Raw genomic sequence first — 24,012 nt, forward strand, 5'->3', positions numbered from 1 at the left:
CTTCGCCTGCGGAGCTTCTCCACGGCCGTCGTCATCGCACCCTACTACGGTTGTTGCACCCCCCGGATCGACCCGCCGCTTCTGAGCATCGCACGCGTTTTCAGCGCAACGACGCCGTTTTTTTCAGAGTTTACCACGGTCGCCGTCGTTGGGAACGTGGTACCGTGATAAGTGTCCAGGGTCGCGGTTTTTATACTGTTCAAGGTGCTACTGGGGTGCACAAGAGGCATCAGAACCAGTTGCGCCGCGCTGGCCGCCCGGATTCTGCCGCTCGTTCTTTGTCCACAGATTTGGTCCGCGGCGGGTTCCAGCCGCGCCTTCCGACTTCGCTGCCGCCTCCAGGGCAGCAGCAGCAGCCGTCGCCGCTACCACGCCGACAGCCCGTCCCGTTGATGCCTCCCGCGCAGCTTCATCCGGGAGCGCCCCAGGTGGTCGCTCCGGCGCCTGCGGTCCCTCTTCAGTCGCCACCGCCTTCGGAGCTGATGGACGTCGACCCCTCAGCCGGGCCGCCTTCCCAAGCGGTGGCTGTGCAGCCTGTCCTGCAGCCGCTTTCCTTGGGCACCCCCAAGGAGTCTGACACCGCAGCGTCTTGTCCGGCGCCCACTCAGCAGCCGTCGACGCAGCGTCAGGAGACGCTGCCTCTCTTCGTGGGTCCCGACGCCCCGTTGCGTCCAGTACCAGAAGCTGCGCCCGTGGTCACAGGCGTGCATCCTGACCTCGATTTTCAGTCGGTGTTTCCCGAGGCCCCGCGCAGCCAATGCTGGGGTGCGGACCGGGGACTGCCACCGACAACAGTCTCCGCCCCGGTCTCGTCCGCTACGCCTGCGGCCAGACCCCTCCCCCGCCGTCGACGCTCGCCACGTCATTGTTCAACGACGGTGCGGCGATTTGGGGGGGAGGAGTGTTATATCCTAGCCAGTAATGCCACCCGAGCCCGCTGCCAAAAGGTTGGCAGCATCAAAGTCCGGACGCCGTCCGCATAAGCAGCGCCAGCGAGGCAGGAAATCGCCGCAAGTCTGCGCGCGCCACCGCTGGCTTCTGGTTTATTAAGCGCTGGAGTCGGGAGCGCTAGGACAGTTCTGTATTCGCCGCCCAGTTGTATACTCGCCACCGAATTGTGTACTTGCTAGTCAGTTGTGTGTTCATCGCATTTCTGTAGACACGGAGTTCACTACTGTTTCTGTATCTTCGTTAATAAAGATAAGTACCGACTTTTATTTAATCAGTGTTTGGGTTTTCATCTTTCTGTTCACTGTTCCAGCGGACCGGTCGGCCCGCTATTAAAAGTGTGGCGGTGACTTCGTAAGCCGTTTCTACAGCGAATTGTTTGTCGCTACGAACGCCGCCACAAAATAATTAGTTTAGGCATTCTTGTGTGTAGTCTTATTTGTGCAGATTACTGTTCCCTTTTGACGTGTGTCGGCAGGGTAGCTTTGGCGGCAGATAACACATTAATGTTCCCTGGGCCTGGAGCAGAGGTGTGTTTACTTTTTGTCTCGGGGGCACTTCCATCGTCGCATAGCGTCGTGGTGGCTCAAGTTAAATAAAGCTGATCGTTCGATACGAGCCACGCCGGAGGGTCTCCGATTAAGCGGGAATAAGTAGTCTGCTCTGTTTGGTGAATTTAATAAGCTCAGGAGGTTTAAGGCGTGTTTGGCAAGCCTGAACTTCCTCCTCACTACACCTCTTTAACTACTCGTTTAAACCTTGCACCCTTATTACTATTTCTCAGCGCGTCAAGTGTACGGACTGTTACGTATCAATAGAAACTGTCGAAACTTCCCTTGATCCACAAACAGTAGCTAACTCCACTCATTGTGAAACTTGGCTGCTCGTTCCTTCTACATCTACATCTACATCCATACTCCGCAAGCCACCTGACGGTGTGTGGCGGAGGGTACCCTGAGTACCTCTATCGGTTCTCCCTTCTGTTCCAGTCTCGTATTGTTCGTGGAAAGAAGGATTGTCGGTATGCTGCTGTGTGGGCTCTAATCTCTGATTTTATCCTCATGGTCTCTTCGCGAGATATAAGTAGGAGGCAGCAATATACTGCTTGTCTCTTCGGTGAAGGTATGTTCTCGAAACTTTAACAAAAGCCGGTACCGAGCTACTGAGCGTCTCTCCTGGAGAGTCTTCCACTGGAGTTTATCTATCATCTCCGTAACGCTTTCGTGATTACTAAATGATCCTGTAACGAAGCGCGCTGCTCTCCGTTGGATCTTCTCTACCTCTTCTATCAACCCTATCTGGTACGGATCCCACACTGCTGAGCAGTATTCAAGCAGTGGGCGAACAAGCGTACTGTAACCTACTTCCTTTGGTTTCGGATTGCATTTCCTTAGGATTCTTCCAATGAATCTCAGTCTGGCATCTGCTTTACCGACGATCAACTTTATACGATCATTCCATTTTAAATCACTCTTAATTTATGGAAGTAACTGCTTGCAGTTGCTGACCTGCTATTTTGTAGCTAAATGATAAGGGATATATCTTTCTATGTATTCGCAGCACATTAAACTTGTCTACATTGAGTTTCAATTGCCATTCCCTGCACCATGCGTCAATTCGCTGCAGATCTTCCTGCATTTCAGTACAGTTTTCCATTGTTACAACCTCTCGATACACCACAGCATCATCTGCAAAAAGTCTCAGTGAACTTCCGATGTCATCCATAAGGTCATTTACGTATATTGTGAATAGCAACGGTCCTATGACACTCCCCTGCGGCACACCTGAAATCACTCTTACTTCGGAAGACTTCTCTCCATTCAGAATGGCATGCTGCATTCTGTTTTTTAGGAACTCTTCAATCCAATCACACAATAGGTCGGATAGTCCATATGCTCTTACTTTGTTCATTAAACGACTGTGGGGAACTGTATCGAATGCCTTGTGAAAGCCAAGAAACATGACATCTACCTGTGAACCCGTGTCTATGGCCCTCTGAGTCTCGTGGACGAATAGCGCGAGCTGGGTTTCACACGACCGTCTTTTTCGAAACCCATGCTGATTCCTACAGAGTAGATTTCTAGTCTCCAGAAAAGTCATTATCCTCGAACATTATACGTGTTCCTAAATTCTACAACTGATCGACGTTAGAGATATAGGTCTATAGTTCTGCACATCTGTTCGACGTCCCTTCTTGAAAACGGGAATGACCTGTGCCCTTTTCCAATTTTTTGGAACGCTACGCTCTTCTAGAGACCTACGGTACACCGCTGCAAGAAGGGGGGCAAGTTCCTTCGCGTACTCTGTGTAAAAGAGAACTGGTATCCCATCAGGTCCAGCGGCCTTTCCTCTTTTGAGCGATTTTAATTGTTTCTCTATCCCTCTGTCGTCTATTTCGATATCTATCATTTTGTCATCTGTACGACAATCTAGAGAAGGAACTACAGTGCAGTCTTCCTCTGTGAAACAGCTTTGGAAAAAGACATTTAGTATTTCGGCCTTTAGTCTGTCATCCTCTGTTTCAGCACCATTTTGGCCACAGAGTGTCTGGACATTTTGTTTTGATCCACCTACTGTTTTGACATAAGACCAAAATTTCTTAGGATTTTCCGCCAAGTCAGTACATAGAACTTTACTTTCGAATTCATTGAACGCCTCTCGCATAGCCCTCCTCACACTACATTCCGCTTCGCGTAATTTTTGTTTGTCTGCAAGGCTTTGGCTATGTTTATGTTTGCTGTGAAGTTCCCTTTGCTTCCGCAGCAGCTTTCTAACTCGGTTGTTGTACCACGGTGGCTCTTTTCCATCTCTTACGATCTTGCTTGGCACATACTCATCTAACGCATATTGTACGATGGTTTTGAACTTTATTCACTGATCCTCAACAGTATCTATGCTTGAGATAAAACTTTTGTGTTGAGCCGTCAGGTACTCTGTAATCTGCTTTTTGTCACTTTTGCTAAAGAGAAAAATCTTCCTACCTTTTTTTAATATTTCTATTTATGGCTGAAATGATCGTTGCCGTAACAGCTTTATGATCGCTGATTCCCTGTTCTGCGTTAACTGTTTCAAATAGTTCGGGTCTGTTTGTCACCAGAAGGTCTAATATGTTATCGCCACGAGTCGGTTCTCTGTTTAGCTGCTCAAGGTAGTTTTCAGATAAAGCACTTAAAAAAATTTCACTGGATTCTTTGTCCCTGCCACCCGTTATGAACGTTTGAGTCTCCCAGTCTATATCCGGCAAATTAAAATCACCACCCAGAGCTATAACATGGTGGGGAAATCTACTCGAAATATTTTTCAAATTATCCTTCAGGTTCTCATCCACAACAGCTGCTGAGCCAGGGGGCCTATAGAGACATCCAATTACTATGTCTGAGCCCGCTTTAACCGTGACCTTCACCCAAATCATTTCACATTTCGGATCTCCGTCAAATTCCTTCGATACTATTGCACTTCTTATCGCTATAAACACTCCTCCCCCTTCACTGTCCAGCCTGTCTCTGCGGTATACATTCCAATCTGAGTTTAGGATTTCATTACTGTTTACGTCTGGTTTCAGCCAATTTTCTGTCCCTAGTACTATATGGGCGTTGTGACCGTTTATTAATGAGAGCAGTTCTGGGACCTTTCTATAGACGCTCCTGCAGTTTACTATTAGCACATTAATATTGTTATTCCCTGTTGCATTTTGCCTACTCCTACCTTGCCGCGTCTCAGGAGGCGTATTGTCGGGCCTAGGGAGGGAATTCTCTAACCTAAAAAACCCCCATGTGCACTCCACACGTACTCCGCTACCCTTGTAGCCACTTCCGGCGTGTAGTACACGCCTGACCTATTCAGGGGGACCCTACATTTCTCCACCCGATAGCGGAGGTTGAGAAATTTGCACCCCAGATCTCCGCAGAATCGTCCTTGATGGCTGTAATAGCCGTATGCTGTAGCTTTCAGCTTCCCTTGAATTTTGGGCTATTGTGTATTTATTGAAGATCATTTTCAACCTTTCTGCTGGTCCGTACCAATTAGAAATTATATTTAAATTGTATGTATTCCAAAATTACATTGTATATTGGGCAATTGTATTTTTATTTAGGCGTCATTTTCAACGTTTTGTTGGAGCGCACCAGTTGTGATTTATATTTACATGTTATACCTTCCCAGTTTGTCTGTTCTGAGGCATTGTGTATCATACTGCTTAAGCGATGTTCTTATTTAGGATTATACATTGTTAAGCGGTCTTCCTACAGCCACTATCAGTGGCGTGACAGTATTTGGATAGGTCTAACCCAACTGTGTAACAGTTATCGAAGGTTGGAAATTGTTAGTACATTTGATGACTGTCATTGTAATTAATTTGTTGATAAAACTGTTTGTCGAAGTTGCTTGCAAGCACGCCCAGTTGGTGTGACTTTTCTCATTTTTGGGAACTGTATACGTCTGGTTTCAAGCCCTGCTCTTAATGCTATAAATTGTGGAGATTTGTTTTTAATGAAATGACCCTGCTCAAGTTTCTAAGATAGTGGGCGTTGTGATTCTTTTAAGAAGTTTTTTTAAACTGTAATGATGGTATTTTAGTTGAGAAATAAAGTGTGTTCCATGAAACAGCGGATGATGAACGATGTGGAACCTCCTTCCATGTGCTTTCCTTAAAGCTACTCCAACCCTAGTTGTGATGTACCAAACTAACTCAGTTTTACGTTATTTTGTCTAGGAGAAATATTGTTATAATTTTGTGGATATTAATGCTGGCGAGGGAAAAACTTGACTGCCTCTGGAATATGATCTGAATAAAGCACCGCTTCAGACCTAATTTACTGAAAGATTTACTGATGTCACTGTCACTCAAAACTTTGGTTCAAAATTATAATAATAATAATTATTATAATAATAAAAATAACATTATGCTGATGATAATACTAATATTGTGCACCTTTTCATCGCTTGTCTCACAAGTCGAAGACTTAGGAGGACAACGTTTGATTTTAATGTGGTCGCCAACTATCGTGAAACTATTATAGACGTCCAAGGGTCTGAACCTTGACTTGTCTGATCCATACACTGGACAGGTTTAAGATCGAGTGGGACAATAGAAGCGACGACCTACGGGATCCGTATGCAGTTACACGAACGCGTTCTTTTAAGTGTGTATTATTTTAGTCCCGTACGAGCTTACCTCACGATCGGTAATTGAGTCATTTACTCATAGAAAAGGACTCCTGCAAGTTTTTTGCTCTGTTTCTCACTATTGATGGTAACCATTATGTGACCACAATTCTAACGACCATTTTTTCTAATTTAACAGCTCTAACCTGATCATGTAGCTTCTAGGCTGCGAAACCAGTCGTTAAATAAATAAATTTGCTTACAAGAGCAGCCACGCAGTTATTATTCAGGATATCTACTTAAAATGGTTCAAATGGCTCTGAGCACTATGGGACTTAACATCTATGGTCATCAGTCCCCTAGAACTTAGAACTACTTAAACCTAACTAACCTAAGGACAGCACACAACACCCAGTCATGGTATCTACTTACGGCTGCAATTGTTCTCCATACCAGATAGTGTTTAACACTCGGCAACTTCGGTATATGAGGCATTGTACATCACGGAGAGCTTTACTATTGAAATTTCGAGAGAGCACATTCTGTGATTGAAGATACACTGAGGAAAAAAATGGAAATACCAAAAAATAATTAATGTAGAGTAAAGAAGTTTCAGGAATACATTGCTCTAGATAACATATTAAATGACTAGTATTGCAAGATCACAGGTTAATGGGTTTCCGAGATAAGCTGTCGCAAATGTGAAATGCTGGTACATTAATAACCGTGTAACCGCCAGAATGTTGAGTGCAAATATGCAAACTTGGGTGTATTGAGTCGTACAGGTGCCAGATGCGAGTTTATGAGATGGAGTTCCATGTCTGCTGCACTATGTCGCTCAATACACGGACGGTTAAGGCTGTTTGTGGGGGCGCTCCGATAATGTTCCACATGTCCTCGACTGGAGTCAGACCTGGTGATCGAGCACGCCAAGGTGAAAGGTCAATTCTCTGTAGGGCATTTTGGGTTACAACAGTGGTATGTGGTGGAGCGTTATCCTACTGGAAAAGACGCCCTGGAATGCTGTTCATGATTGGCAGTACAACAGGTCGAATCACCAGGTTGACGTACAAATTTGCAGTGAGAGTGCGCGGGATAACCACGAGAGTGCTCCTACGGTTACAAGAAATCGCACCCCAGACCATAACTCCAGTTGCAGGTCCAGTATGGTTAGCAAGCACACAGATTGGTTTCAGGCCTTTAACTGTCCTCCTTCTAACCAACACACGGCCATCAATGACACCGAGGCAGAACAAGTTCCCATCAGGAAAAGCAACAGACCTTGTAACACCGAAAATGCAGATAAGATACCTTCTTCACCATCCAAAAGTTTTAGCTGGTCAATATCCGTTGATAACTTGTACTGTACTCCTAATTTTGAATCTGTAAGTTTTATTACAGAAACTTCAATATGTAGCGGATGTAATTGTGTATTTTCTCCTACTAACCAGTATTATTTTCCTTTAATAACGATAACCTACCTCACTGCAAAATTTCGTTAGGCACACGCGTTCACGGTCAATTATATCGCAATCCAGTGGGCCGATTAGGAAGGGGAAGGTTACAATCTTGATCCTACCCTCCAATGAGCTCTCGCTTGACACCACTAACATCACAAATGGCGGCAGTTTGGGGTCAATGGAATGCACGCGGCAGGACGTCTGGTCAGGATCTGTCCTTGAAGTAACCGATTACTAACAGTTCGTTATGTTACTATGGTGAAAACTGATGCTTAAAATACTGCTGCAGATGATGTACAAGGTGCCACAGCTCTGCGCCCAACACGGCGGTCTTTCCTCTCGGTCGTGATACGTGGCCGTCCAGAGACCAGTCTTCTTGCTACCCAACATTCGCGAGACCACTGCTGCCAGCAATCATATACAGTTGGTCTTTCTGCAGTATCGCAGAAGGAACATCCAGTTTCTCGTAGCACTATTACATGACCTCGTACAGACTCACTGAGCTATTGATAATGGCGTACTTGTCACCATAAAAGTATTCTTGGCTAACATCAATTCACCACGTCCAATCTCAACGGTAACTAACGCTTACGACCGTTACAGCGTGTATTTGAAGCAGATCTGATTTGCAACCAAACAGCGGCTGGCCCGAAATCTGAATAGGCATCATTTTTCAGATGCAGAAACACGCCTAACAACTTTCTTTTATGTCGCACAACTCCTTCTAAGTGTTGCGATTTCTTTTTTTGTCAGTGTATATTTAATGTGCCAGCCAAAAACCTCAATATGGTCATGTTGTTGTTGTGGTCTTCAGTCCTGAGACTGGTTTGATGCAGCTCTCCATGCTACTCTATCCTGTGCAAGCTTTTTCATCTCCCAGTACCTACTGCAACCTACATCCTTCTGAATCTGCTTAGTGTATTCATCTCATGGTCTCCCCCTACGATTTTTGCCCTCCACGCTGCCCTCCAATACTAAATTGGTGATCCCTTGATGCCTCAGAACATGTCCTACCAACCGATCCCTTCTTCTGGTCAAGTTGTGCCACAAACTTCTCTTCTCCCCAATCCTATTCAATACTTCCTCATTAGTTATGTGATCTACCCATCTAATCTTCAGCATTCTTCTGTAGCACCACATTTCGAAAGCTTCTATTCTCTTCTTGTCCAAACTATTTATCGTCCATGTATCACTTCCATACATGGCTACGCTCCATACGAATACTTTCAGAAATGACTTCCTGACACTTAAATCAATACTGGATGTTAACAAATTTCTCTTCTTCAGAAACGCTTTCCTTGCCATTGCCAGCCTACATTTTATATCCTCTCTACTTTGACCATCATCAGTTATTTTGCTCCCCAAATAGCAAAACTCCTTTACTACTTTAAGTGCCTCATTTCCTAATCTAATTTCCTCAGCATCACCCGACTTAATTAGACTACATTCCATTATCCTTGTTTTGCTTTTGTTGATGTTCATCTTATATCCTCCTTTCAAGACACTGTCCATTTCATTCAACTGCTCTTCCAAGTCCTTTGCTGTCTCTGACAGAATTACAATGTCATCGGCGAACCTCAAAGTTTTTACTTCTTCTCCATGAATTTTAATACCTACTCCGAATTTTTCTTTTGTTTCCTTTACTGCTTGCTCAATATACAGATTGAACAACATCGGGGACAGGCTACAACCCTGTCTTACTCCCTTCCCAACCACTGCTTCCCTTTCATGTCCCTCGACTCTTATAACTGCCATCTGGTTTCTGTACAAATTGTAAATAGCCTTTCGCTCCCTGTATTTTACCCCTGCCACCTTTAGAATTTGAAAGAGAGTATTCCAGTCAACATTGTCAAAAGCTTTCTCTAAGTCTACAAATGCTAGAAACGTAGGTTTGCCTTTCCTTAATCTTTCTTCTAAGATAAGTCGTAATGTCAGTGTTGCCTCACGTGTTCCAGTATTTCTATGGAATCCAAACTGATCTTCCCCAAGGTCGGCTTCTACTAGTTTTTCCATTCGTCTGTAAAGAATTCGAGTTAGTATTTTGCAGCTGTGACTTATTAAACTGATTGTTCGGTAATTTTCACATCTGTCAACACCTGCTTTCTTTGGGATTGGAATTATTATATTCTTCTTGAAGTCTGAGGGTATTTCGCCTGTTTCATACATCTTGCTCACCAGATGGTAGAGTTTTGTCAGGACTGGCTCTCCCACGGCCGTCAGTAGTTCCAATGGAATATTGTCTACTCCAGGGGCCTTGTTTCGACTCAGGTCTTTCAGTGCTCTGTCAAACTCTTCACGCAGTATCATATCTCCCATTTCATCTTCATCTACATCCTCTTCCATTTCCATAATATTGTCCTCAAGTACATCGCCCTTGTATAGACCCTCTATATACTCCTTCCACCTTTCTGCTTTCCCTTCTTTGCTTAGAACTGGGTTTCCATCTGAGCTCTTGATATTCATACAAGTCGTTCTCTTATCTCCAAAGGTCTCTTTAATTTTCCTGTAGGCGGTATCTATCTTACCCCTAGTGAGATAGGCCTCTACATCCTTACATTTGTCCTCTAGCCATCCCTGCTTAGCCATTTTGCACTTCCTGTCGATCTCATTTTTGAGACGTTTGTATTCCTTTTTGCCTGCTTCATTTACTGCATTTTTATATTTTCTCCTTTCATCAATTAAATTCAATATTTCTTCTGTTACCCAAGGATTTCTACTAGCCCTCGTCTTTTTACCTACTTGATCCTCTGCTGCCTTCACTACTTCATCCCTCAAAGCTACCCATTCTTCTTCTACTGTATTTACTTTCCCCATTCCTGTCAATTGCTCCCTTAAGCTCTCCCTGAATCTCAGTACAACCTCTGGTTCTTTCAGTTTATCCAGGTCCCATCTCCTTAAATTCCCACCTTTTTGCAGTTTCTTCAGTTTTAATCTACAGGTCATAACCAATAGATTGTGGTCAGAGTCCACATCTGCCCCTGGAAATGTCTTACAATTTAAAACCTGGTTCCTAAATCTCTGTCTTACCATTATATAATCAATCTGATACCTATTAGTATCTCCAGGGTTCTTCCATGTATACAACCTTCTTTCATGATTCTTAAACCAAGTGTTAGTTATGATTATGTTGTGCTCTGTGCAAAATTCTACCAGGCGGCTTCCTCTTTCATTTCTGTCCCCCAATCCATATTCACCTACTATGTTTCCTTCTCTCCCTTTTCCTACACTCGATTTCCAGTCACCCATGACTATTAAATTTTCGTCTCCCTTCACAATCTGAGTAATTTCTTTTATTTCATCATACATTTCTTCAATTTCTTCGTCATCTGCAGAGCTAGTTGGCATATAAACTTGTACTACTGTAGTAGGTGTGGGCTTCGTATCTATCTTGGCCACAATAATGCGTTCACTATGCTGTTTGTAGTAGCTTACCCGCATTCCAATTTTCCTATTCATTATTAAACCTACTCCTGCATTACCCCTATTTGATTTTGTGTTTATAACCCTGTAGTCACCTGACCAGAAGTCTTGTTCCTCCTGCCACCGAACTTCACTAATTCCCACTATATCTAACTTCAACCTATCCATTTCCCTTTTTAAATTTTCTAACCTACCTGCCCGATTAAGGGATCTGACATTCCACGCTCCGATCCGTAGAACGCCAGTTTTCTTTCTCCTGATAACGACATTCTCTTGAGTAGTCCCCGCCCGGAGATCCGAATGGGGGACTATTTTACCTCCGGAATATTTTACCCAAGAGGACGCCATCATCATGTAATCATGCAGTAAAGCTGCATGCCCTCGGGAAAAATTACGGCTGTAGTTTCCCCTTGCTTTCAGCCGTTCGCAGTACCAGCACAGCAAGGCCGTTTTGGTTATTGTTACAAGGCCAGATCAGTCAATCATCCAGACTGTTGCCCTTGCAACTACTGAAAAGGCTGCTGCCCCTCTTCAGGAACCACACGTTTGTCTGGCCTCTCAACAGATACCCCTCCGTTGTGGTTGCACCTACGGTACGGCTATCTGTATCGCTGAGGCACGCAAGCCTCCCCACCAACTGCAAGGTCCATGGTTCATGGGGGGGGGGGGGGGGGGGGCAATATGGTCATATCCACTCAAAAAGCCAAAAGTATGACAAAATTTGTGGAACCAGTTAAATGAAAACTGGAAATGGACAGAAAAATGACATGTATGTTGGTATTGAAGTTTCCAGCAGTGGAAATGTCGAAGTTAGAGAACAAGCAACAAAAGCAAACTATGTGACAAGATGTTTAAATGAAACAGTTTGGAGAAACAAGCGTACAGGTAAAGATGCAATAGCAAGAATGCAGAAAACAATAGCGAGAGCAGTTATCACAAACATAGCTTCCTAAGCGCATCTAGCTGGACTAACCTCTCACAACTTCATCCCTGTATTCTCCCACAAACAGAATTTCACTGTCTCCCCACCATATCCTGCTCTCTTTCCCCTCACCACACTAGCTACCCACACCACCCAGTTTCCTTCATCCATCGTGTGCAGTTCCTCTCAGTCTGGCCCGTACAGCCAGTGAAAGTGGTCATATGTGTATGAGCTGTGTTTGCGTGCGTGTATGTGTTTGTATATTGTCTGCTGTGAAAGGAGGCCTTTTGGTTGTAAGATGCTACAAGCTGAGTAGTAATCTATTCTTTTCATTATTCTTATCATTATTCCATCTTGGAATTTCCATTGTTAGATATGCCACATAGAATGAATAAAACTGTCACAAAAGCAAACCCCAGACAGAATCATGAAATAATAAATGCAAGCTTGAAGGCGAAGAGTGAAGTGAGCATTACTGTTGTCAACAAAAAAATGGCTCTGAGCACTATGGGACTCAACTGCTGTGGTCATAAGTCCCCTAGAACTTAGAACTACTTAAACCTAACTAACCTAAGGACATCACACACATCCATGCCCGAGGCAGGATTCGAACCTGCGACCGTAGTGGTCGTGCGGTTCCAGACTGTAGCGCCTGTAACCGCTCGGCCACTTCGGCCGGCTGTTGTCAACAGCAATGTGCCATGAATCAGTGCTGTACAGGTATTTTCAGTGCAGTGCAGAAGCAAAGATATTAGATTGTAAGAAATCAAACGAAATGCAATTACTCTGTAGGGAGTTTTCACAGCAAACCTTCGGGAAATAACCTTCGTTTCATCGCTGTAGTTAGGGGTTCACCCTTTTTAGAGAAATTACATCGCCTAAAAACTGTAGCGAAATACAGCAATACCGACAAAGTATCGACGCTTGGTGTAGTGAACGACAGTGTATTCTCAACAAAAATAAAGTAGCATATTTCGCATAAATAGGCGCATTGTACTACTGACAATGCATTACTGAATCGTACCAGCTGTAAATTACAGAAATGTTCAGAAAAAAACAGAACATATATAACGACTAGGATAGGACGTTCATATTCACAGGACATGCGCATTAGTATGTTCTGCAGAAATTATTAGCGTTTGAACCATGTCGGCCCTTGTGTTCAAGGTCATCATTGATATGGTAGTGCAACACCATCTACCAGTAGAATGTGCCTGCAGCTCTCGTTGTCGCTGTAAACCGAAGATGTAACTTAAGCAGACGTGCAGGAAGCTTCATTGAAGTATGCGTGAATCGTAACGTCAAATTAGTGAGTTTCAAAGAGGGTGCATTATTGGTATGAGAGAATGTGATGCAACCATCAAGGAATTTGCTACTCTTGTGGGAGGAATGTTTCAGCAGTGCAATGGGAGTGTCCAGAATGATTCACCGAAGGCCCTAGAACACGACGAGATGGTTCAGGTCATATCACCCAGGCCACCCATCGAGAGGTTTGACACCTCATCCAGATGGCATTATCCTCCTCGGATCGTGAGCAATAATGGAACAGTATAACACTTCATACACTATCTGGGGTGATAGTCCATCGCCATTTATTATGGAATTGGTTACGTTCTCGTCGTCCACCACATACCTTTGGTGAATGTGCCGAAAAGTGTTAGATGGCAAACGCGTATGTAACGAGGTCACTGGGGACAGGAATGATATCACACAGAGTTTTCGTGCGCATTCGGATTCTGTTTGTTTGAAAATGATGAACTTATTTTGGTTCATCACAGACAGGAGGAGCGGCGTCACAGTGACTGCATTCACACAAGACATAGATGCCAACTCAAGACCTTATGAAGTGGGTTGCTATTGAGTACAACCACAAATCACAGTTAGTACGTGTCCAGTGTGACCTACGTGAATGACATCTTGTGAGCCATAGCCATACCGTTCTGCACAACATCCCAGACACATTTTTCAGGAAGACAATGCACGACCACATGTTTATGCGTGAATCCATGCCCCATTGCTGTCACAGGATATCAGCCTTTTGCCCTGGCCCTTCAGATCACCAGAATTTCCGGAAATGTGTGGGATATGGTGAAACAACGGGTGCAGTGCTATGACGCAATGCCAGCCACCACAGATAACGTTTGGAACCAGTTGACGGCAGCATGGCTAACTGTTCCAAAAGACGCCATTCACGTCTTATACACGTCAATACCGTCATGCATGGAACAAGTCGTCAGGGCCCATGGCAGACCACGCGCCTACTAGGCAACTTAACACATGGTGAACCAAAGTGATTGAAATGCTAATCGTTTCTGCAGAATTTATTAATGTAAATTTCCTGTGAATATAAACGTCCTATCTCTAGTTATTCAAGGTGTTCTGTTTTTTATTAACGTGAGTGAATGTAGGAGCACTTATCCAATGTGGCCTAAAGTGGAATCAGCACTTTGGTCTGATTTAAGGGAAACCAGGTGCCAGTTGTGTCTCACTGGAAAATTCGTAAGAAAATTTAACTGACGAATGAAAAAAGGCAGCTGGTTCAAATGATTCAAATGGCTCTGAGCACTATGGGACTTAACAGCTGTGGTCATCAGTCCCCTAGAACTTAGAACTACTTAAACCTAACTAACCTAAGGACATCACACACATCCATGCCCGAGGCAGGATTCGAACCTGCGACCGTAGCAGTCGCGCGGTTTCGGACTGCGCGCCTAGAACCGCGAGACCACCGCGGCCGGCAAAGGCAGCTGATAAAATAATCGTTCGACAGATTCATTACTGTTGTTCGACTGCCTGGAGCCATGTCACATAGCACTAATGGAAGATATAGTAAGATACAAAGAATAGCAGCACGTTTCATCAGCGATCGTTACATAAGGGCGTGAGAGTAACGAGATGTTGATTGATTTCCAGGGGCAGACAGATGTTTACTATCATGCAGACGTTTCCTCTTCTTTCACCTTCACCGGTCTCTTTCGTTTCAGTCATCTAGTCATAGATTTCTGTCTTGCACTGCTTCTTGTACGAAATTTTTCCTTCTTAGCGCTGACCTCTCTCTCATTCTCCTTCCAGGCTGCTCCCTGTCTCAAATCTTCGTTCGTTACCTATAGTTAGGCATTCCCTGTATGTTCCCATACCAGTCAAGCTACCTATTCTCCAAAACTTCTGTTATAGAGCACATTATCTCCAGTCGCCTCCACACTTCCTCATTTGTGATCTGTAAACTACCGACTCCTTTTCGTATCCATACCCACTGCTGTAATTTTCTCCCACCTTCTGCCATTTGGGATTATGTCTCGGCTCCTTATAGAACTATTTCCTCCACCACACTTTAATATTCTTTTGTTAGTGATCTGTATAATATCATTATCCCAAGCTCTCTTCTCCATCGCTATTCGGGACTAATATCTTCGCTACATCTACGTCATAGTCCACAAACCACCTAACGTTGTTTGGTGGAGTATGCTTCTGGCACCACTAACTGATCCACCCTTCCACTTGCGAAAGGTATGTGGGACGAAGTAATATGTTGTCCAAGATAGTCTTCTTGTTCTTCTTCTTCCTTTCTTTCTAGGTTAAAGCGTGTTTCCTTCAGCAGCCCTCAGTCTACCTTGAGGATGTCATTCCACCTTCCCTTATGACGGACAATATTTCTTTTACCAGATGGAATTTATACGATTTTCACAGTCTTCCATTCTTCCATGTTATCTATGCATTCCAAAATGGCTCTGAGCACTATGGGACTTAACATCTATGGTCATCAGTCCCCTAGAACTTAGAACTACTTAAACCTAACTAACCTAAGGACATCACACAACACCCAGTCATCACGAGGCAGAGAAAATCCCTGACCCCGCCGGGAATCTATGCATTCCATTCATGCTTTCTCTTTTGTACCTACTAATTAATTGAGCCCAAGGTAGATCCTTTTCTAATGATTTCTCTTCTCTCTCTATCTCTCATCAGTGTCTTCACTGTAATCTTTTGCAGAATTTTTATTTCTAGGCGAGCATGACAACCAAAAATCCATCAGTCCTCATGGATGCCCACCGACTGTCTGTGACAAAGGAACAGCTGGACCACCCACTTCTTGAGGACGTTGCCCAGTACAAAATTCTTCTTATGATTTTTTCACAGCCTGTGCCATCTGGATCCTTCCTAACACCACCAGCTTTTCTGAATTGTGCAGATGTGAACTATCCCTTGCAATACATCCTATGTTTCCATAACCCTCCTGGTCACAACCTTCATTAGTCATTGTCCTTCCTTTTCCAAAAGTGCACCCGTTGACTTTTTACGTCCCTCCCTTTCCACCCCGCCGCAGTCCCCCTTCGAGCTATAAGTACCCCCCCTCTCCCGCCCCATCCCCCACGCCAGCCCCGCTACCCTGCCACCCGGATTGCTTCTCCCATCATGTGCAGTTTCTTGCAGTCTGGCCCAGACAAACACAGATGCCACGCGGAGTGGCCACGTGGTTAGAGGCGCAATGTCACGGATTGTGCGGCCGCTCACGCCGGAAATTCGAGTTCTCTCTCGGACATGGCTGTGTATTTTCTTCTTAGCATAAGTTAGTTTAAGTCAGATTAAGCAGTGTGTAAATCTAGGCACCGATGACCTCAGCATTTTTGTCCCTTAGGAGATCACACACATTTGAACATTTTTGAGCAACCAGAGATGTGTATGTGAGCTGCATTTGCGTGAATTTGTGTGTAACAGAAGAAGGCCTTCTGGCCGAAGCCTATGCTTCTAGTTCATTCTGTTGTGCCTGTCTGCGACTCAGCATCTCCACTGTATGCTGAGTAGTAATTTATCCTTTTTATAATAAGTGGTACATCTGACAATTGTTAGGAGAATGAAAGAAAAACAATGTATTTCCATTTATACATTACTGACTGCAATCCAAAAAATTCAGAATGTATAATCATACCACAGAATTATGCTGCCTGCTATATCAACACAAAATATATTGAGCCACGTAAAAATTTTATTAAGGATGTTCTAAGTGCCATACCAGGAGAATGATTGGTTCTAAGTACAAGTAAGAAAGTTTTTACAAGTTTTTTCTGGCTAAGAAGAAGAGGGCCAGTGATAATAGTGCTGTGCGGAATGCTAGGTTCACCTTCAGACGGCTGTTCAAGTTTATACTACACACGTTCTTATTTTATAACAACGAACGTAAACAACAACAAGTCTGATATAACTGTGAACCGCTGCCAAAAGAGTAACCTGTAACGGCGCTGTTTGTGTAAATAAACAGCGTTATGAACTGTGGCGGGTCGTTGTTTACGACATAATAGCAGGAGAACGTTTTTGCTCCAAGTACTATTAATACTGAGACACTATGTGTTATTTATAATAATTAATTCCAGGAATACAGGATTATATTTATTAACTAGCAGAATTATAGTCAACAAAAGCCACTTCCCAGAGGAAAGCACAGTTTTGCGCAAAGACCAAGCGTCATGGAGTTTCAAAGATTTCTCCATCGTTTGACACATGGATCAAATCTGAAAAGTGGAACAGAGTACCGAGGACAGAATAGCACGGAAAACGCGTTTTGTGTAAAAAATGGCACTTAGAAAGTTTCCCATTTCACATTTTCATTTTTACATTAACAACGATACACGACAGTATGGATAAGTTTACTCTTATGTGGATATGGAGTACTCTGTTTTCTTTTTGGTGTTGTGGGTTTTGGTGGTTGAGTATGACACGTTTTTGACTGTTTTGGGGGTATTTGCACAGAAACAAAGATAATTAAGGTAACAAAGGTAATAAATCGTGATTACATTATTACTCTGTCAAGAGTCATCGGGAACCCTACAAAAAATACTCAGAAAATATTCCTAAACGATCTTCGAAGCTTTGTCGGTGCAGTTTTCGTCCTTTGTACGTATGCTATGAACATGAACATGAGAAAAAGACTGAGTAACCAAAGAAAGGATAACGTTCTACGAATCGGGGCTTGAAATTTCAGAAGCTTTAACGTGGTAGGGCAGCTATAAAAACTGAAAAGGTAAATGCAAATGCTCAATCTAGATATAGTAGGGGTCAATGAAGTGAAATGGAAAGAAGACAAGGATTTCTGTTCAGACGACTATAGGGTAATATCAACAGCAGCAGAAAATGGTACAACGATAATAGGATTTGTTATGAATGGGAAGGTAGGGCAGAGAGTGTCTTACTGTGAGCATTTCAGCGACAGGATTGTTCTTACCCGAATCGACAGCAAACCAACCCATGAGTAGACATACACTCAGGTCACAATGTAGTAATGATGAAGAGTGGGTTGAAGTTTAAGAGATTATTCAGGAATAATCAATACACAACGAAGTGGGATACGGAAGTACTAAGGAATGACGAGATACACTTCAAGTTCTCTAAGGCTACAGATACAACAATAAAGAATAACTCAGTAGGCAGTACAGTCAAAGAGGAATGGATATCTCTAAAAAGGGCAATCACGGCAGTTGGAAAGAAAAATATAGGTACAAAAAAGGTAACTACGAAGACACCATGGGTAACAGAAGAAATACTTCAGTTGATAGATGAAAGATGGAAGTAAAAAATGAAATCACCACATATAACTATATGAATTTAGGAGATCCATCAACATCCACTTTCTTGCACCATCATATACAAAATTAATATTGAAATCACCACATATAACTAATTTCTGATACTTCCTCCAAAATGAATCAACAACCCTCTCTAGCAAGAGGAGAAATGCTCTGAAGTCAGAGTTACGGGACCTATAAACAACATCAATAAAAAGTTTAGTTTCACTGCCCCAGCGCCACATTCAAATATCTGTTCAGTGCAGTGCCGGGATACGTCTGTGGACTCAAATGCAATATTGTTTTTTACGTACATAGCCACTCCCTCACCCCGCAACGTACTCCTTGAAAAACAGCCAGCTAATCTGCATCCTGGTAAAGGAAGCCTCTGAATTGTCAAATTATTTAAGTGGCGCCCCAACATACCAATAATTTCAGAGTCAACATCTATAAGCAGTTCACTAACTTTATCTCTAATACCTCTTATATTTTGATGAAATATGTCAATTCCTTCTATACTCTGAAACATGATATCCTCTGAAAGTGAGCCGTTAGTTAAAGGGGCTTCCTTTAAGCAGCTGAGTTCAGTCTAAAAGAGGTGCAGCTCTAACACTAACTACTATAGGAGTCTGCTAAGACTTCAGGGAATGACTTCCTTGGAACTAGTGGGATATGTAGAGGGCAAAAACTGTAGAGGAAAACAGAGACTGGACTGCATCCAGCAAATATATGAGGACGTGGGTTGTAAGTGCTACTCTGAGATGAAGAGGTTGGAACGGGAGAGGAATTTGCCTCGAGCCACATCAAACCACTCAGAAGACTGATGACTCAAAAAAAAAAAAAAAAAAAAAAAAAAAGAAACGCTTCCCACTACATTATCTCGGAACAACGACTGGCTAATATATATTAATATATATCACACGCAGTCACTATGACAGCTCGTGATTTTCACAATCTTATTCTGTTGGATGAGTACCGGTAAATGCCTTGGAAATTTTATCTACCTCCGCAAATGATGCTTCGTGTACATACTTGTAACGTGATCGTTATGTTATAAATGAGTCCTTGAAGCTTTCCACTTTCCTTTCTGTTTTGAGAAATGAACGAGTCGTTTGCGAGTAAGGCCACTTTAGTCACTGCCCTGGTATACAACTGGTGGTTGACGTTTAGTCTATGACAGAAGAGACTGTGGTGTTGGAGCTTGTATGCACAATGAAAGTTGAATTAGTTGAATTTTTTCCTTTAAAAATGGCTCTAAGCACTATGCGACTTAACATCTGAGGTCATCAGTCCCCTAGACTTAGAACTACTAAAACTTAACAAACCTAAGGACATCACACACATCCGTGCCCGAGGCAGGATTCGAACCTGCGACTGTAGCAGCAGCGTGGTTCCGGACTGAAGCGCCTAGAATCACTCGGTCACAGCGGCCGGCCTTTTTCCTTTAAGTATGCCATCAAAAGTCATTATTTGCCGTCGTCTGAAGCGCCTACCACCCATCAGACGAGAACGTAGAACCACATTAATTCGTTTCTGTGAATACCTCAAGAATTGACATAGGCAAAAAGTAATAGCGTAATGAAAAACCCTGCATTTTTCGTTAAGTAAGCATGTAAAGGATAAAGAAAGACTCCACTTTTCTCAGGTGCATACAAAATTCTAGAACATAATACTTTTCATGACCGATTACAATTTCTAATTACTAACATTCAATAATCTAATTACTACATCTGTTAAGTGAAAATGCATATCTCCTATCTAGCATTCATATTTTCTAAAATCCCAGTGTAAAACCGTATGATAATTACGATCGATGCATTGTGGTTACGGAAATACCATAATGATGCCTCGGTGTTTCGTTCTTTTACTCACCTATGGTGCAGATGAGAGGTGAAGCTCAGAGTAAAGGCAGGCCAGGATTCGATCTCGCAACCCCTTCGTTTCAAAGCACGTGCTTTACCTTTTTTCTGTTTTTTTTTTAACCATTAGTTCAACAGGCCTAACTGAAAACTCTGTAAGGAAGTGAAAGTAGCTTGCAACTGAGAGAAGAGTAGGCACTGGATGTACTAGTAGCAGCGTTATCTGACGATAATCCCTCATTCTTCCCCCTCAAGAAAGGCAAGGCCTCCGGGCCAGATTATCCACCAGTCAGGTTCCTTATAGAGGATGGTAATACAATATCTTCATACTTAGCAACAACCGCTCGCACGTAAACAGATCCGTATCCGGAGACTGGGTAGTTGCACAAGTGAGAGTTGGCAATACTCTCTTAGGATTTAAAGGTTGGCTACAGCGCGCATACACAAGCTCTGTAATCTAAGATATTGTTGTCGCGCTTCGCAGCGCACGGATTAACTAGTGGCAATTTGGAGGCCAGTGTCGGAGCCCGCCCGCTGTGATGCGCACGTGTGTTGGGCGTGGGGGTCGTCGCCGAGCTGCCGTACTGCCGTGTCCGCCAGCAGCGACACGGGATTTGGTATTTAGTTGATATTTTTTATAATTTGCAGCACGCTTATTAATTTAAAGAAAAGGGTTTGTGTATGTGCGTAGCAGCAGACGGTAATTTTGATAATGATAGGAGTTGAATTCTTAAGGGGAAACCAATGTTAGATTAAGTATTGATTTTTGTCATTGATTTCTTTTGTGATTGTCAGGGAATTGTTTCACTATGGATTTAATTGAGAAGTATTTCAGTCTGTCTCAAGAGTTTGATTAATTTGCTTTAATGCCACTGGAGGCAGATTTACACACGAAGCGATTGTTCAAAGAGCTTCTAGCGTTTTGAATTGAATGGGAAAGAATCGCTTTCAGAATATAGTTCTGGAAAAAAAAGAATTATGTGTTTGGGTTATCATTTATCGAGTTTAGATTTGACCAGACCCTTTCTCTTGAATTATATGTAGTTGTAGTAAGCAGCAGCAGCCGCAGCAACAGCAGGAGCCGCCATACAGAACATGCATTGCACTCAGCATGAATAATAGATTTTTTTATGTTTTTGTTAAATAATGGAATGCAGCAGATCAAGCAGTAGCAGCAGAAAGACCAAGTAAGTTATTTGGTGCGCACAGGACCAATAAAAAAATAATAAGTTTTGGCGATCTCTATAACAGTAAAGTTAACAAGAGTACAAGCACGAGACTCTTAGTAGAAAACACGAGATAAGAAGAAGAAAGAGGTCGCAACTCTCACAAATCACACCAGTAGCCAAGAAAGGAAATAGGAGTAATCCACTGAATTACAGACCCGTATCACTAGCGTCGATTTGCAGTAGCGTTTTGGAACATGAACTGTGCACGACTATTATGAATCACCTAGAATGAAACGACTTATTGACAAACAAACAACACAAAATGGTTAAAATGGCTGTGAGAACTATGGGACTTAACTTATGAGGTTATCAGTCGCCTAGAACTTAGAACTACTTAAATCTAACTAACATAAGGACATCACACACATCCATGCCCGAGGCTGGATTCAAACCTGCGACCGTAGCGGTCGTGCTTCCAGACTGTAGCGCCTAGAACCGCTCGGCCACTCTGGCCGGCCAAACAACACAGATTCAGAAAATGTCGTTATTCTGAAACACAGCTAGCTCTTTAATCTCATGAAATAATGAGTGGTATCGACAGAGGACGTCAAACTGATTCCATATTTTTATATTTTCAAAGGGATTTTGACATCGTTCCTAACACGAAACTTCTAACTAAATTGCGTGTTTGTGGAGTGTCGTCTCTGTCACGTGACTGGATTCGTGGCTTCCTGATAGAAAGGTCACAGTTCGTAATAACTGATGGAAAGTCGTCGAATAAAACAGAAGTAATATCTGGTGTTCCACAACGAAGTGTTATAAGCCCTCTGTTGTATCTGGTTTACATAAACGATTTAGGAGGCAATCTGAGCAGTCTTCGTAGGTTGTCTACAGATGATACTGTTATTTATCGTCTTGTAATGTCATCAGATGATCAACATGTATTGAAAAATGGTTTAGACAAGATATCTGTATGGTGTAAAAAGTAGCAGTTTACTCTTAATCATGAAAAGTGTGAAGTCACCCTTATGAGTACTAAAACGAATCAGCTTAATTTCAGTTACACGAAAAATCACACAAATTTAAAGGCTGTAAACTCAACTAAATACTTATGGATTATAATTACGAATAAGTTAAATTGGAACGATCACAAAGACAATGTTGTGGGGAAAGCAAACCAGAAACTGCGATTTATTGGTAGAGCACTTACAAAATGTAATAGGTTTACTAAAGAGATTGCTTCCATTACCCTTTTGCGCCCTTTTCTTGAGTATTGCCGTACGGTATGATATATGAAGTGGGATGACAGTCAAGAAAACAAAAGCGTTTTTCGATGTGACACGACCTTCACATGAAATTTTGATCACCAACTTTCTCCTCAGGATTCAAAAATATTTTGTTAGTTCCAATCTACGTATGCAGAAACAATCTTCACAATAAAATAAGGGAAATCAAAATTCCTACGGAAAGATATGAGTGTTCATTTTTTGCACGTGTTTTTCTAGAATGGAACGGTAGAGAAGGAGCTGAAAAGTGGTTCGATGAACCCTCTTCCAGGCACTTAATTTGAATCGCAGAGTAATTATGTAGATGTAGATTTCTACGAAACAAAACTCTTCCACTTCGGTTGTTGAAGTCTCATTCACATAAGTATCCCAAATTGACTTGTTACAATATGTGCTCGACACTCGAAACAGATCGATCTTTATGTAGAAAATAATAGTTTTTCTTGACCCTTACAGCTCCAAAATATAATTCACTTCTGCAGCTTTCCTCTCGAGAGGTAGAATAACGCTGGATTTCAAGAAAACTAATTCGTTGCTATTAGACTCCAGGCTCAACAGTCCTACAGTTGACAAATAAAATATAGGAGGGCGAATGCATTTATATGGCATAAACCCTCCGAGCTGGGCGACTGCGCAATCCTTACAGATCTTCCGGCCCACTAATGCCTGACTTAAGTACGTGACAATTTACGAGCGGCCGGCCTCGCCCAGAGACGGCGGGCACTGAAGTGCGGCCGCAGTCGGCGACGGTGCGTGGGCGTCGGATCTGCGCGTCCCGGGGCGTCCATTACTCGCGCCGTTAATTACTCGCTCTGCCGCCGCCGTCGGGAATTTTAACTCAGAGCTGTAATCCCGCGGCTGGGTGGCGCCTGGAGAGCCGCAACCCGCTTCACGCCTCTTCCGCGCTATTCCTTTCTCTGGAGAAACACCCAGCACTGTCATAAGGCTTCAGTTTCAGCAACCGCACTTGTTTTCGGCATAGTTCGCACAGGCATAATTCATGTGCAGCGGAACGCTTGCTTCACGCACCTGATTTCTCACACATTCTTGGCGCAGCTAAAAAGGTAGAATCCCGTAGTCTTGTACAACCCTGAGTCTCTCTGAGTCTTATAGAACTCTGAGTCTTGGTCGTGGCATTGTAATCCTGTCAGGCGACAACGGACTTGGCAGTCGATTGAACGGCATGTATAATATCTCAAAAATAGTTTATAATATGAACATAAACTAAAAAAGTGAAACAAATGAATAGGAATGTAATCGAATTAATGAGAACTGGAGGGAACTAGAT

General features: G+C 43.1%; 1 protein-coding gene across 1 annotated transcript; it reads right to left on the bottom strand.

The window, feature by feature from the left end:
- Positions 1–207: 207 nt before the first annotated feature.
- LOC124623037 (testis-specific gene A8 protein-like) lies at positions 208–23,666 on the bottom strand. The gene is made up of 2 exons (XM_047148830.1): positions 23,416–23,666; positions 208–553 (listed from the first exon to the last, which is right to left on the bottom strand). The coding sequence occupies exons 1-2, from the start codon at positions 23,664–23,666 to the stop codon at positions 208–210; spliced, it is 597 nt and encodes a 198-aa protein (XP_047004786.1).
- Between the last annotated feature and the right edge of the window lie 346 nt (positions 23,667–24,012).

The sequence above is a fragment of the Schistocerca americana genome, chromosome 7 (assembly GCF_021461395.2).
Source record: "Schistocerca americana isolate TAMUIC-IGC-003095 chromosome 7, iqSchAmer2.1, whole genome shotgun sequence".
In the NCBI taxonomy this organism is placed as follows: Eukaryota; Metazoa; Arthropoda; class Insecta; order Orthoptera; family Acrididae; genus Schistocerca; species Schistocerca americana.

What these genes read in the sequence shown, in the direction of transcription:
- LOC124623037 (XM_047148830.1), bottom strand. Translation starts at nt 23,666, where the DNA reads ATGACAGTGCTGGGTGTTTCTCCAGAGAAAGGAATAGCGCGGAAGAGG. An exon ending in CTGGGCGAGGCCGGCCGCTC is followed by an intron (nt 554 to 23,415) that starts GTAAATTGTCAC and finishes GGGGTGCCCAAG; the next exon opens with GAAAGCGGCTGCAGGACAGG.